We start from the raw sequence: 16054 nt of genomic DNA on the forward strand, positions 1-16054 counted from the left end.
CGGCAAACCCTCGAGACCAGTCCACAAGATTGCTCAATCCTCCATTCAATTGGCATCCAAGCAACAAGGTGAAAGTTTACCCACACTAATCCCTGAAAGAGCAGCATTGCGGGGACTCTAGCCAAACCCATTCTCACCTCCCTTCAAGTGGCCTTGCGCAACACTGAGAAGCCAACTGTCAGCCGTATTTTCAGACATAGAATCACCCCAAGACCCACTCCCCACTCTGCACTCACACAGTCTCCATGCCAACAGGGACTGTGGGTCAAGGGTCAAGAGCAAAAGAGAAAAAATCAATTTTTTTCTACCCTCTCTTCATCCATGAGAGGAATCAGAGTGAGGAGGGGGTGGGTGGGCAAGGAACCAAGATGTGTCCAGATGGGAAGATGGTGACATAGTGGTAATGTCACTGGACTAGTTATCCAGAGACTCAGGTTATTGGTCTGGGAACACAGGTTCAAATCCCACCACGGCAGCTGATGAAATTTGAATTCAGTTAATAAATCTGGAAAATAAAGCTAGTCTCAGTGATGGTGACCATGAAACTATTTTCAATTGTCATAAAAACCCATCTGGTTCACTGATGCCCTTTAGGGAAGGAAATCTGCCATCCTTACCTGGTCTGGCCTACATGTGACTCCAGACCCACTGAAATGGCCTACAAAGCCTTTGTGTTCAAGGGCAATTAGGGCTGAGCAGCAAATGCTGGCCTTGCCAGCAATGCCCACATCCCTTGAAAGGAAAAAAATGGTTCTAGCTTCCTCTACACACCAGATCACCATGCTCCCCACAGCCACAGTGCAGTGCCCCTCCCTGTTCCCCCATCCTGCAGTCAACCTGCAACCTGCAGTACATCAAAAAGGCTCTCGCAGACTCGTTTCTGTTTTGGGACAGATTACCACCATCGAATTCTAGGCCATAACTGTGTGACAAAGTGTCTGGAAACTAGAGACAGAGACCGCATCAGTGGTACAGTGAGAACCAGACTTAATGAAGCAGAGATAGAGACACATACACCAGGAGCACAGTGTGAACCAGATTGACTAATAAAGCAGTGTCTGGTCAAACTCTGAGCACTAAAGGAAATCAAATTCAGAGAGAGGTCAATCGAGGAAGATGGTGGAAATGGACTGGCATCAATAAAGATGATATAATTCCTGAGCTGCTCTGAGCCCTGTGGCTTGGGAACCTGCATTCAAAAGTTGATCTAAATATACAGACCAGTGTGGCTTTTGGGACCTGAGCTGCCTGCACAATGAATGAACATATTCTCCAGGTCCCTCTACATAAATAGGTGTCTGCTTCTGTGTGAGTTTGTCTAATTGTATGTGCGACTATGTGTGTATGTGTTTATGCTGGCATCTGTCTGTGTATGTGGAATTGTGTGTGTGTCTGTGTAGTAACTGTACCTTTAAGGAATGTAGTGACTGTAGCTTTAAGACTTATTGTACTGTGTAGTATCATGTGACAGTGTGAATGAATCAGCTCTAAGCGTGGGGAACCTTAATGGGGGTGTTTGTGTCTAGTTGTGATTCTTGATGGAAGCATGTAACTGCTGATGAAGCCCTGCAAATAAAATTCACTATTTCTTACGAGAAACCTGTCTAGAAAATCAAGTCTATAACAACTGGCGATGAGGATAAATTGGTTCCAGCGCTGTCTCTCGCCCAGTGAATGTGAGTATTTTGTTTTAAACAGAAGAACAGGAAAATATACTCACCAGGTATGCCACGTTTTGGCAGGATCGACCCCTTCGGCTCATCCACAGAGGATTGGAGTCAATATATAGAACGCCTCGGTTTCTTTTTCCAAGCAAACAAAATAACGGTGGAGGAAAAAAGGAAAGCAATTCTCCTTAGCGCCTGTGGGAGTAAAATTTACAATTTAATCCGTAGTTGACAGCCCCGAATGCTCCCGATTCGAAGACCTTCAGCGAATTGGTAGACCTCTTAAAGGGTTATTTTCAACCCAAACCCTCCGTAATCATGCAAGAGGTTCAAATTTAATTCGAGAGTAAGAGATTATAGCAAAACACGTAGTGAAGTTGAAACAGCTAGTTGAACATTGTGACTACAGAGAGGCCCTAAACGATATGTTGGATCATTTGGTCTGTGGTGTGCATGATGATGCCATTCACTGATGGTTATCAGCTGAAGTAAATATCGATTTTAAAAGAGCATTGGAAATAGTGTTTGCGATGAAAAGTGCTGAGCGGGATTTGCAGGCCTTACAGGGTGTACAAAATTGTGCCGTTTTCCAGTTGGGGCGGGAACAGACCACCGAGCGTGGCGTGAAAACCAGGGAGTCAGCCGGGAAGCAGGAGACAGCTCAGCAGCAAATCTGAAAATGAATTATTACCACAGTATCAAAGAAGGAGGCCATTCGGCCCATTGAGTCTGCACTGGCTCTCTGGAACAGCATTCCACCTAGTCCCATTCCCCTGCCTTATCCCCGTAACCTTGCACATTCTCACTTTTCAGATAGCAATCAAATTCTCTTTTGAATACCTCGATCGAGCCTACCTCCACCACCCTTTCTGGAAGTTTGTTTCAGACTCCAACCACCCTCTGGGTGAAAAAAACAGTATCACAGTATCTTTACAGATGATGAAGTAACCATATCCCTGAAACTTGCTGTTTTAAAGAGGTGGAGTGCCATTCTTATCATAAAAGAGGGCACACACTGAAGCAATGTAAAGCAAGGTTGAGGCAGACTCCCAGGCAGCTGATCGAAGTACATAATGTGGAAGAACCAGAAACCACTAATTCCGATGTTTATTCTCCATTTAATGTGAAAGTAGGGAAAACAGAGCCAATCACTGTTACTCTGCAGGTTAATGGAAAATCTTTGATTATGGAAGAGGAGACCGGTGCATCAACCACTGTAGTGGAGGAGCACGCATTCAAATATTTAAACAAGGGTACTCAACAATTGAACATGGAGCAGACTTTAGCCAAATTGAAAATGTGTACAGGTGAAGCCATACAAGTAAAAGGTATTACCACTATACCTGTTTATTACAAGCACCAGACAGCATAGCTTTCTGTGATTGTAGGGGAAGGTGAAGGGCCAAGCCTTCTAGGTCGTAATTGGTTGAGGGAAATTAACATTGATTGACTAATGAGATTTCAAAAGGAAGCCAGAAGAGTTCCTGAGTTGGAAAAGGAACAAGGCATTGTATTGCAGAATGACCCTGGAGAGTGAAAGGACCTTAACAGAGGAAGGTGTAACCATTCAGCAACCTGAGGAAATTAAGACTGTCTTAAACAGCAGCATGGAAAAACAGCAGAAGAAACTCAAGGAGACACTGCTGAATTACAGAGTTCAAGATGAACCGAGTGAGCTTTGCAAAGAAAAGGAAAACCTGCTGAAAGACATTCACACACTGCAAGGGACCCTCAGGTCAAAGTTTGTACCTCTGGAAAATTACGAAGAGAAGCAGAATGAATTTAAAGTCACTCTGAACAAACTGAAGAACCATTTGGCAGAGAAGACGAAGCAATGTTCAAGGTTCCAGGAGAAAGCCAAAAGACAGAAGAAGGAGATAGAAGAGCTGAAGAATCAGCTGAGTGAAACAAAAGAGACATTAGAAGGAAAAGTCGTGGAACTTTCCAAAATACAAGTGGGTGATGAAGCCATGGGCAGCTCAACCCCTGAACTGAACCAAGTTGAGATTTTGCCTGAGAGAAGTCTGGCCGATTGTGAAGTCAAAATGAAGGACGAGACTAAGCTCTGTGGTAGACAGAAGAAGACAAGATGGAAGATGGTTCAGAAAATGAACGACCCTTCCCACAAAGGAATCAAAAAGTGACTCATGATTTGCATAGTCAAGAGTGAGAATTTACTGTCAGTGAAACAGTATTAGTATGAAATTTCAGTGAAGGATCGAATTGGTAACCTGGTGTAATAGTTTCTGTGACCGGACTGTTGTTGTACCACGTAGAAGTGGAGGGCCGGAAAACACATGGATCATTTGAGAAGAAGGGAGATACCCCAACAAACCGATGTTCCACCTGTAACCATTGTAGAACCTATGGTCCCCGTTACGATTGATCAACCGAGGACAGACATAGCAGATGCCTCTGTCAGTGTAGATAACACTGCACTGCCTGTGCCTAAGGAGGTACCTGATGTTGCTGGGTTCCAGAAAATGAAAATTCAGTAGGAGATTGTAAAATCGCGGAGCTACGACATTCCATCCAGATCAGGAAGCCACCCGAGAGACTGAATTTATAATTTCATTACCCAGGTATATATTTGTAATGTCATGAATGTAATTGTTCTTGTAAATACAAATTGCAAAAAAAAATTAAAAATATAAAGGGGGAGGAATGTAACTTTTAGGGATGTAGTGACTGTAGCTTTAAGACTTATTGCATGGTGTAGTATCACATGACAGTATGAATGAATCAGCCTTAAGTGCAGGGGACCTTAAGGGGGGAGTTTGTGTCTAGTTGTGATTCTTGATGGAAGCATGTAACTGCTGCTGAAGCCCTGTAAATAAAATTCACTGTTTCTTATGAGAAACCTGTCTGGAAATTCAAGTCTATGACAGCCTCGGTGTGTTTGTCGGTGATTATGTGTGTGTTTGTGTGTCTATGTGGGTGTGTGTTTGTGTCTGTGCATATATATCTGTCTGTGAACATATTTCTGCGTGTGTGTGTGTGTGTGTGTTGAGTGCTTGCATGCACATGTGTGTCTATGTCTGTGCATGTACTTCCGTCTATGTGTGTGTTTGTGTGTGTGTGTTTCTGTCTTATGTGTGTGCATATGTTTCTGTATTTGTAAATCGGTGCATGTGTTTCTTTCTATGTTTGTGTGTGTGTCTGTCTGTCTGTCTCTCTTCTAAGTATGCATGTGTGTCTGTCTGTCTGTCTATGCATGTGTATCTGTGTATTTGGCCCTTTCTCCTCTCTGTTGCTAAGTGCAGTGTGACATTCCGCTCTGTTCCAGATGCCCTATATGGGTCTCCAGTGCCACCAAGCTTTGGATTATCAACAAACTACAACCAAAACAGTGACATTAAGAAGCTGCAGTGAAGAGCTCACACAAGAAATGCCCTGAGGGGAAACTTGCAGCTATAGGAATTGAGGTTGTCAGTAATGGATTCCCAAGTGGAACTATTGGTAATAGTTAACAATAACTCCCGAAACCAATTGTGTAATTCAATTCAATCTTCACAATGAGGTTTCCTCCCCTTCACCTCAAGGACAACCTGCTTCTGTCGTTCCCTCAACACATATTTTACAGTCAATTAATTGGGGACAAAGAATTCTCTTCACAATCTCGATATTATTTCATATTTTATAACTGAGTGGTCTCCTTCTTCTGGTCAAGTTTTTTTTTAATATTCTTGTGGTTTTGGCCTTTCCACCATTTGAACAACCCATGGGTGTTGAGGGCTGAGGCAAGGGAGGGTGCCTGTGCAACCCACATGGCAGCCAGTGCTCTCAGGCATTCCAGATCATGTTTTTTTATTATTTCATGGGATGTGGGCATCGCTGGCTAGATCAGCATTTATTGCCCATCCCTATTTGCCCTTGAGAAGGTTGTAGTGAGTCATCTTGAAACACTGCAGTCCATAATGCTGTTAGGGAGGGAGTTCCAGGATTTTGACCCAATGACAGCTGCAGGAACGGTGATATATTTCCAAGACGGTGAGTGGCTTGGAGGGGATCTTGCAGGTGATAGTGTTCCCATGCATCTTTTACCCTTGTCCTTCTAGATGGTAGAGATCGCAGGTTTGGAAAGTGCTGTCTAAGGAGCCTTGATGGGTTCCTGCAGTGCATCTTGTATATGTACACACTGCTGCCACTGTGCATCGGTGGTGGAGGGACTGAATGTTTAAGGTGATGAATGTGGTGCCAGTCAAGCGGGCTGCTTTGTCCTGGATGGTGTCGAACTCCTTGAGCGTTGTGGGAGCTGCACTCAACCAGGTAAGTGGAGTGTATTCCATCACAATCCTGACTTGTGCCTTGTAGATGGTGAGCAGACTTTGAGGAGTCAGAAGGTGAGTTATTCAATGCAGCAACTTACCGAGCAACACAAGCTCTCCTTACCTCCCCACCTCTGGTTCTTTCACCAATTGTCTTAAATCTATGCTCTCTGTTTACCGATCCTCCTGCCAGTGGAAACAGCTTCTCCTTATTTACTCTGTCAAAACCCCCTCATGATCTTGAACAGCTTTACCAAATCTCCTCTTCACCTTTCTGAGGAAAGCAAATTCTAGCTTCACCGGTCTCCCTCCACATAACTGAGTTGTCCTCCTCCCTGGTCATCAGTCTATGTAATTCTCCCAGTCCTCTGCAGTACCACACCATGCTGTAACCGGTCTTCCAGCACATTCCATGTATGGTGTCAATCAGCTGAAAAGGCATAGAGGACAGATTCATCATTTAGGGCCCGTTTGCTTTTTAAAAATCTGTCTCTCCTTCACTTCGCCTGAGGATTTGGACAAAAATACAGGCCCTGCAGTCTACCCATGTTCCTGAGAGCATCATTCATCTGTCAGAGGCAGAGGGGCCTTGGGGGCACAGACTTGCCATGGCGACGGTACAAGATAGAGCTGCAGGCTGCTAGCCGGCTATGCTTGAATTTTATAAAAGCTATTTTGGCTCCTTTTGGCTGACTCTTCCTTTATCGGGAAAGGTCAAACATGCGCTCAAGAGAAAACCTAATTGCAGTGTTTCCTTAAATAGAAGCAGCTCAGGCCCAATGATCCATACAGTTCTTGTGATGTGTCTTCCCCTCAAACTGCCTGACCCTAGTCAGATTTGGATTAAGTGGGGTAGGAGGAAGCGGGAATGGAGCACAGACACAGGAATGGACCAATCGGCCTGCCCTTTCCATGCTTTAAATTTGATATCCCATAGGAAATTAACAGCACAGAAGCAGGTCATTTAGCCCCTCGTGCCTGTGCTAGCTCTTTGGTACAGCTTTCCAATTTATTCCACACCCCTGCTCTTTCCCCATTATCCTGAAATTTTTCTTCCCTCCTTTCAAATATTCATCCGTTCCATTTTCAGTGTTACTATTGAATCTGCGTCCACTCCATATAACAACTTACCTTTTGTTCCTCATGTCACCTCTGGTCCTTTTGCCTTAAAATCTAGGCCCTCTGGTCACCAACCCTTCAGCCACTGGAAACGAAGCCCTTAATGATTTTGAACACCTCTTTCAGAGTTCCTCTCAACCTTCTCTGCTCTAAGGATAACGATCTCAGCTCCTCCAGTCTCTCCACATGACTCGCCTCATCCTAGATACCATCCTAGTAAATCACTTCTGCACACTCTCTGAGGTTGTGACATCCTTCCAAAAGTGTGGTGGTCAAAACTGAACACAAGACTTCAGCTGAGGCCTAACCAGTGTTTTAAATTGCTTTTGTGCACTTGATTCCTGAGAGGTGGCGCAGTGGTCATGTCTACTGGACTAATAATCCAGAGGCTCAGATGAATGCTCTGGGGACATGGGTTCAAATCCCACCATGGCAGCTAGTAGAATTTAGATTCAATTAATAACTGTGGAATTATAAAGCTAGTCTCAGAAATGGTGACCATAACAATTGTCATTGATTGTTGTAAAAACCCATCTGGTTCACTAATGCCACCTTTACCTGGTCTGGCCTACATGTGACTCCAAACCCACAGCAGTATGGTTGACTCTTAACTACCCTCTGAAATGGCCTAGCAAGCCACTCAGTTCAGGGGCAGTTAGGGATGGGCAACAAGTGCTGGCCTTGTTGCCAGTGATGCCCACATCCCAAGAAACAATAAAGCCAAAGATTCCATATTCATGCTGAATAGCCTTCTCGGCTTATTCTGGAACCTTCAAAGATGAGTACACCCTCAGGTCTCTTTGTTCCTGCACCCCTTTAAAATTGTACCGTTTAGTTTATATTGCCTCCCCTCAAACAGTTGCTTGGTAATATAGAACTTGAATATTGCTGAAAAGAGAGACATGTTGCTGAAACTTTCATTCATCAGGACAAGTGTAAGAATGCCAAATTTCTGATGATCACAACAACTTATACCACAGGAGAAAATGCAGACTCCTCCTCTGCAAACAAAAGGAACATGTTCAAGCCTTGTACCTTTTTTGAATTCCCCGGGAGCTTAGGGAGCCTATACTTCCCCGTTGCTTTTTCCATGGCAACACCTCAGCCAATCAGAGCTGACTTGCCAACCAATCAGAATCCTTTTTCTCCTGCCTCTTGGCCACACCATCTAAAGACGGAATCAACTCGAAACGTCAACCTTGCTCTTCTCCGCCGATGCTGCCAGACCTGCTGAGTTTTTCCAGGTATTTCTGTTTTTGTTTTGGAATCAACTTGTATATTAGTGACACCCAGCTCCACTTCTCCGTCATGTCTCTTGACCTGCACAGCCTCAGTGCTGTCTGAAGCCCAGTCTTGGATTACCTGCAGTTATCTCCAGCTAAAGCATTAGGAAAACCAAAGTCATTGGCTTCAGCCTTCCATACACTTGCCATTAACTCTGCTCTAAACCTGGCCACTGGCTCAGGCTGAACCAAACTATTTACAACCTTGCTTTCACTTTCCACTCTAAGCTGTGCTTTCTCTCTATCTCAAAGACCACCTACTTCCATCTCCGTGACAACCTGTCTCAGCTGCTGTTAAAACCCTCATCCATGCCATTGTCACCCCAAAGATGACTGACAAACGCAGCAACAACAACAACTTATATCTATATAGCACCGTTAACTCAATAAAATGTTCCAATGCGCTTCATTGGAGCATTATAAAGCAAAGTATGACACCGACCACATAAGGAGATATTAGGTCAGATGACCAAAAAGCTTGATCAAAGAGATTGGTTTTAAGGAGCGTCTTCAAGGAGGAAAGCAAGGCTGAGAGGCAGAAAGGTTTAGGGAAAGAGTTCCAAAGCTTGGGGCCTTGGCAGCTGAAGGCACGGCCACCAAGAGTGGAGCGATTAAAATCAGGGATGCCTGAGAGGGCAGAATTAGAGGGAGTGCAGAAATCTCAGAGGGTTGTAGGACTGGAAGAGATTACAGAGATAGGAGGGGCGAGGCCATGGAGAGGTTTGAAAATGAGTATGAGAATTTTAGAGTCAAGATGTTGCTTAACCAGGAGCCTATATAGGTCTGTGAGTCTAGGGGTGACAGTTAAATGGAAACTTGGTGCAAGTTAAGATACAGGCAGCAGAGTTTTGGATGGCCTCATGTTTATAGAGGATAGAATGTAGGAGATCGGCCAGCAGTGAGTTGGAATAGTCGAGTCCAAAAGTAGCAAAGGCATGAATGAGGGTTTCAACAACAGATGAACTGAGACAGGAACAAAGTCAGGTGATGTTACAAAAGTTGTTGTTGTTGTTGGTACTGTTGCTGTTGACCCAACTATTCCAATGTGCTCCTGGATGAGTACCCCACCCCCGTCTCCCCACACCCCCCAACCCCACCACCACCACCACTCCTTCCTCTACATAAACTTCAGGTCCTCCAAATTTCAAATGTTGCTTTCCCAATTACCCTATTCTTGTCTGACCTACATTGGCTTCCAGTCTCCCTCAGACCCTCCTTAAAATCGGCCCTTACGACCCATCTCTTCGTCCAAGCTTTTGGTCACCCCTGCCAATGTTAACAGTTGGTTGATTATGTTGTTAACAATGTACAAGTGATGGGCATTGTTTGGTTAAGGACTGGGAGCACATATAAAAAGAGTCTGCTTGGGCGCTGGGTTGGCAGGAGACAGAGATCTGTAATGCTGCATCCTGTAAATAAACCTACTAACAAGGAAAAAGATCTGTGTCTCGTTTCATACTTCACCATCAGTCTTGGATCCATTTAACACCTAACATCGCCTTCCTTGGCTTGGCAACTGTATTGTTGTAACATGCCTCCTGTGCAGCATCTTAGGACATTTAAGGCCCTCTATAAATGCAAATTGTTTGTGTTGTTCTTAAAACAGTTTAGACCTCAGTCTCCAGTCACCTTGATAAGAAAATACATCTATTTTCTCCCTGGGGATAGAGTTTCTTTTAATAATTATTCGTTACTTTCATCCTTCCTCCCCTGAGACTGCAGGGGACCATATATCACAAGCCTGACAGTATTCTTACAGTGGGAGGTAGCAGCAAAGATGAAAGTAATTTAAAGCGCTTTGCCTCTTGTTCTCCTCCTCCGCACACTAATGATTTTTTTTATGCCTCGTATCCCTCAGACCAGAATTGCCTACAATTCCTCTGGAGAACTGGGCTGACTTCATCAGTGACACAAACTCGCTGCCAGTTGAAAGCAAAAAATAGCTTGACACACAGAAGGAATGAGTAAACTGACCTAGAACTTGGCACGTACCATTTCAAAACAGCAGGCCGCCTTTCTCTTCTGGTGACTCATTTGGGAGGAATGCTGCTCACTGCAGGATCATTCAGGGCAGTACAAGTGCCAGGTTCAAAACCCCTACCCTGCCCCGCTCTCCTCCCCGCCAGTGTCCGTGGGGAGTTCACTGTTCACAGGGCAATGGAGGGGAGGGAGATGGGGCATCAAAATCAGTGACCATTCTTGAACACAAAATTACGCAAACCTTACTGTTCCCTGAGCATCATCGATTGATTCCCCTCCCCATTCCCCTACAATGTCCCCCTCATTAGAAAGTGCGGATATTGCATGAAGGCAGGATTGGGCCTCTGCTGTGATGCCTTCTGTGGGCGAACATCCACTGCAGAGGCTTGCATGGTCAAAAATAGCCCTGGATGCTGATGTCGTCTGGAGTTTTGTGGAACTATGACCCAACAGGAATGAGGGGGCATACAGAGTGACGGAGATTGAATTTTCTAAGTATGGTAAAACAGTATTGAGCAAAACTAACAGTGGGTTTTTTTTAGATGTGCAAACTCAAAATTAGGCAGCAACAGCAACAACTTATATTTATATAACATCTTTAATGTACTGACATTTCTAATGGCACTTTGCAGAAGCATTATAAAATAAGATATGACACCGAGCCATGAAGGAGATAATAGATCAGTTGACTAGAAGCTATTGGTTAAAGAAGTGTAAGTTTTAAGAAATTGCTTAAAGGAGGAAAGTGAGCTAGAGAGGGTTAGTGAGATAATTCCAGAGCTCAGGACCTAAGCAACTGAAGGAACAGCTGCCACTGATGGAGTAGCTAAAATCTGGGATGGACTAGAGGCCAAAATTAGAGTTGCATGGTTATCTCATAGGGTAGTGGGGCTGGAGGAGATTACAGGGAAAGGGAGGTGCGAGGCCATGGGGGGATTTGAAGACAAGGATGAGGATTTTAAAATCAAGAAGTTACTTGGTCGGGAGTCGATGCAGATCAGCGAGCACGGGGTAATAGGGGAACGGGGCTTGATGCAAGTTGGGACATGGGCAGCAGAGTTTTGGATGGCCTCAGCTTTCTGGAGGATAGAATGTGGGAGATCAGACAGGAGTGTGTTGGACTAGAGAAGCATTGTGGTAACAAAAGGATGAGGGTTTCAGTCCCCAAAATCTGAGATTGAATGAGAAAGGGAGTGCAAACAAGTTTATTCATAGCTTCTCTATACAAATTCCATTCTGCAGAACATCAGAACAGGTGGAGACACAGAAATATAGGAAATGGGAGCAGGAGCAGATTCTTCAAGCCTGCTTCGCCATTCAATATGATCATGACTGATCCCCTATCTCAATGCCATAATCCCGCTCTCTCCCCATACCCCTTGATGCCTTTAGAGTCTAGAAATTTATCTATTTCTTTCCTAAATATATTCAGTGACTTGGCCTCCATAGCCTCCTGTGGTAGAGAATTCCACAGGTTCACCACCCTCTGAGTGAAGAAGTTTCTCCTCATCTCAATCCTAAATGGTCTACCCCGTATCCTGAGACTGTGACCCCTTGTTTTAGGCACCCCCACCAGAGGAAACATTATTCCTGCATCCAGTCTGTCCAGCCTTGTCATGATTTTATACGTTTCAATTACATAATTCAGCCTCTCAGCCTGTTCGGCCATTCAATTAGATCATGACTAATCTGTATCTTGATTCCATCTACCCACCTTGGTTCTGCATCCCTCAATATTCTTGCCTAACAAAAATCTATCAAACTCTGTCCTAACATTCTCAATTGATTCCCAATCTGTGTTAATTCCAATAATTGTGTGTTGAGGAAGAAGGAGTCTGAAGCTAGCCTGTGCCTTAAAACAGGTTTATTTCCGAGGCAGTAAAGTCACAGACTCTCACAGTTCCTCCCAGACACCCAGAGCGAACTGGTTTGTACACCCTTGCAATGATTCCCTAGTCCTTCCCCAGTTGGGGACAGCTGTGCTTAATTTCCAATTTAATGCATGTGTTTCATTCCAACAAGTTTGCTGTAACCATGGCTGACAAGGAGAAAGCACCAATTTCCAAGAAAGGCGCCAAAAAAGCCCGGAAGAGGGTGTCACTGAAAGGCTACAAGAAACAGAAAAGAGTCGGGAAAGAGAGTTACTCCACCAACATCGACAAAGTGATGAAGCAGGTTCACCCTGACACCGGCATCTCCTCCAAGGCCATGAGCATCATGAGCTCGTTCGTCAATGACATTTTCGAGCGCATCACGGGTGAGGCTTCCCACCTGGCCCATTACAACAAGCGCAGCACCATCAGCTCCGGGGAGATCCAGACCGCCATGCGCCTGCTGCTGCCCGGGGAAGTGGCCGAGCACACCATGTCGGAAGGGACAAAGGCGGTCACCAAGTACGCCAGCTCCAAGTAAACCTGCACAATGGACTGAACAACACAGCCCAAAACGCAGCTAACAATCTGGACAGCTTTTTGAGGATGAGAGCTTCAAATTTCCACCTATCTTTTAAGTGAAGGCTCGAGGAGCTGAATGACCTCCTTCTGTTCTGCTGTTAACACTGACGTTCACTGAAACCATGAGTTATAAAGATTCATACATCATCCTTACAGTTCCACAGTCAGTGAGCTGGGTTATCTGCCATTTTGAGTCATTAATGCATTAGGTGATTTTACTCCATCTGGAACAGAGCATTCCACTGACCAGATTTCCGGGGGGGTGGGGGGGGGGGGGTGGCAAGTGGAGAGGTGAGGGGGGGGTGGGGTAATAATATCTTAAAGGGCATTATATCTTACAGATGCTGTCTGACCTGCTGTGTGTTTTCCAGGGTTTTCTGTTTTTATTTCAGAGTTTCAGCATCCACGGCACTTGGCTTTTGAATGAATTTCCCTGCAACAATTATAATATTTGAGACTCCTGAAGATTTGGCTCCTGCTCCTGTATCTGGGGCAATTCTTCTGATCCCTCTCCCATGCAAGATACTAAGAAGATCAAAAGAAGGAACGAAGCAACAGGAGGAGGCCATTCAGCCCAGACAGTTCGATAGAATCACAGATTAATACAGCACAGAAGGAGACCATCCGGCCCATCAAGTCTGTGCTAGCCCTTTCAAAGAACGATCCAGTTAATCTCACTCCCCGGGGGTTTTCTTGTAACCATGCAATTTCTTCTCCTTAAAGCATTTATCCAATTTTCCTTCAAAGGCTATTATTGAATCTGTATCCAGCATCCTGCTAGCAATTAGATCACAGCTGATCTGTATCCCAACAAAAACTTACATTTGTATAACACCTTTCACACAGCAAATCATGTCAAGGAACTTGACAAGAGCTTTATCAATAAAAATTTTGGAATCTGGAATTAAAAGTCTAATGATGACCATGAAACTATTGCTGTTCTTTGTAAAAAAAAACCCATCTGGTTCACTAATGTCCCTTAGGGAAAGAAATCTGCCATCCTTACCTGGCCAGGCCTACATGTGACTCCAGACCCACAGCAATGTGGTTGACTCTCAAAAAGAAAATGCCCTCTGAACGAGAACAATTAGGGATGGGCAATAAATGCTGGCCCAGCCAGCGACACCCACATCCCATGAATGAAAAAAAGTTTTGTTGCTAAGCCACAGACAGGCGAGCAAAAGCTTGGTCAAGGAGGTAGGTTGTTTTAAGGGAGGAGAGAGAGAGGTGGAGAGGTTTAAGGAGGGAAATCCAGAGCTTAGAGCCCAGACAGCTGAAGGCACAGCCACCAATGTGGAGCAATGAAAATCGAAAGTGCACCAGAGACCAGAATAACTCCATTTGTCCACCTTGGTTCCATAGGCCTTAATACCCTTCAGGTTTTTTGACTTCAGGAGCAACTTTATTAAGATGTTTTCAAACTGTTGCTAGCTTCCAGCTGAGTTATCAGGAAAGCCTGGTGCACACTGTCCCAAACTGGATCATTCTGGTTTCCTGTCTTCACAATGAATCAGCCCTCCCACTACTGGCTTTCCATTACAATCATGCCCAAAGATGTAGGCTTATTGTAACTAGCTGTCCACATCACCTAGAGAATTTATTCAAAATGTTTGTCTTATGTAAAGACAGCCTTCCTGCTATCTGACATACATTTACCTTTTCACTAAGTTAAATTGATGGTCTCTGAATAGCAAATCATTGCCAAAGTTCTTCTGAAAAGAGTTTTTAAAATGTGGAGGCTCCTTAGGGTGATAGATCTGTTGTTGGTCGGATTTAGGGAAAGGAAGACTTGCATCTACATAGCGTCTTTCATAATCTCAACCATCCCAAAGCACTTTACAGTCATCAAAGCACTTCTGAAATGTAATCACTTGTAATATTTTTCTTCTTTATTCTTTCATGGGATGTGGGTGTCGCTGGCAAGGCCAGCATTTGTTGCACATCCCCAATTGCCCTTCAACTGAATGGCTTGCTCAGCCATTTTAGAGTCAACCACATTGCTGTGGGTCTGGAGTCACAAGTAGGCCAGACCGGGTAACGGTGGCAGATTTCCCTCCCTAAAGCAACAACAATCGATAATAATTGTCATGGTTACCATTACTGAGACTAATTTTGAATTCCACATTTTATTAATTGAATTTAAATTCCACCAGCTGCTTTGGTGGGATTTGAACTCATGTCCCCAGAGCATTAAGATAAAAGCAAAATACTGCAGATGCTGGAAATCTGAAACAAAAACAAAATTTGCTGGAAATACTCAGCAGGTCTGACAGCATCTGTGGAGAGAAAGACAAGGGTTAACTTTTCGAGTCCGTATGACTTCTTCAGAAATAAAGAGAAGTAGAAATGTGGTGAAATATACACTGTTGAAGGGGGGGTGGGACAGGTAAAGCTGGATAGAAGGCCAGTGATTGGTGGGGGGGGGGGCGGGGGGTTGCAAAGGAGAGATTGCAAAAGATGTCATAAACAAAAGGTCAAAAGGGTGTTGATGGTGGTGATACTGGCTAGAGGAGGTGCTAATGGTGACATTAAGAGTAGAAAGCAGGATGAGCAAGTGACAGATGGCCCTAGTGGGGGTGGGGTGGGGGTAATGTCACTTAATGACTCTTAATGTCACTATTAGCACCTCCTTTAGCCAGTATCACCACCATCAACACCCTTTTGACATTTTGTTAATGACATCTTTTGCATCTCTCCTTTGCCTCCCCCTATCACTGGCCTTCTATCCAGCTTTACCTGTCCCACTCCCCCTTAAACAGTGCATATTTCACCACATTTCTACTTCTCTTTATTTCTGAAGAAGAGTCATACGGACTCGAAACGTTAACTCTGTCTTTCTCTCCACAGATGCTGCTGGACCTGCTGAGTTTTTCCAGCAATTTTTGTTTTTGTCCCTAGAGCATTAGTCTAGGCCCTTGGATTTTAGTCCAGTGACATTACCACCACAGCACCATCTCTTAGCATCACCATATGAAATGTGGCACACAGCAAGCTCCCTTAAATAGCAAAGTGATAATGACCAGATTATCTTTTTTTTGTGATGTCTGTTGAGGGATAAATATTGACCAGGACACTGCGGAGTTATTCCCCCTGTTCTTCTTCGAAATAGTGCCACAGGGTCTTTTGTTTATACCTTCAGACAGACGGGGCCTCAGTTCCACATCTCATCCGAAATCCAACATTGCTGACAGTGCAGCACTTCCTCAGTGCTCGCACTGGGAGTGTCCAGCTAGATTTTGTGCTCAAGACTCCAGAATGGGACTTGAACCCACAACCTTCTGACC

General features: G+C 44.4%; 1 protein-coding gene across 1 annotated transcript; it reads left to right on the plus strand.

Moving 5' to 3' along the window:
* The first annotated feature begins 12351 nt into the window (after window positions 1–12351).
* Window positions 12352–12729, plus strand: LOC121272558 (histone H2B 7-like). The gene is made up of 2 exons (XM_041179208.1): window positions 12352–12480; window positions 12523–12729. The coding sequence occupies exons 1-2, from the start codon at window positions 12352–12354 to the stop codon at window positions 12727–12729; spliced, it is 336 nt and encodes a 111-aa protein (XP_041035142.1).
* The last annotated feature ends 3325 nt before the right edge of the window (window positions 12730–16054 follow it).

Source organism: Carcharodon carcharias, chromosome 34 (genome assembly GCF_017639515.1).
Source record: "Carcharodon carcharias isolate sCarCar2 chromosome 34, sCarCar2.pri, whole genome shotgun sequence".
NCBI lineage: Eukaryota > Metazoa > Chordata > Chondrichthyes > Lamniformes > Lamnidae > Carcharodon > Carcharodon carcharias.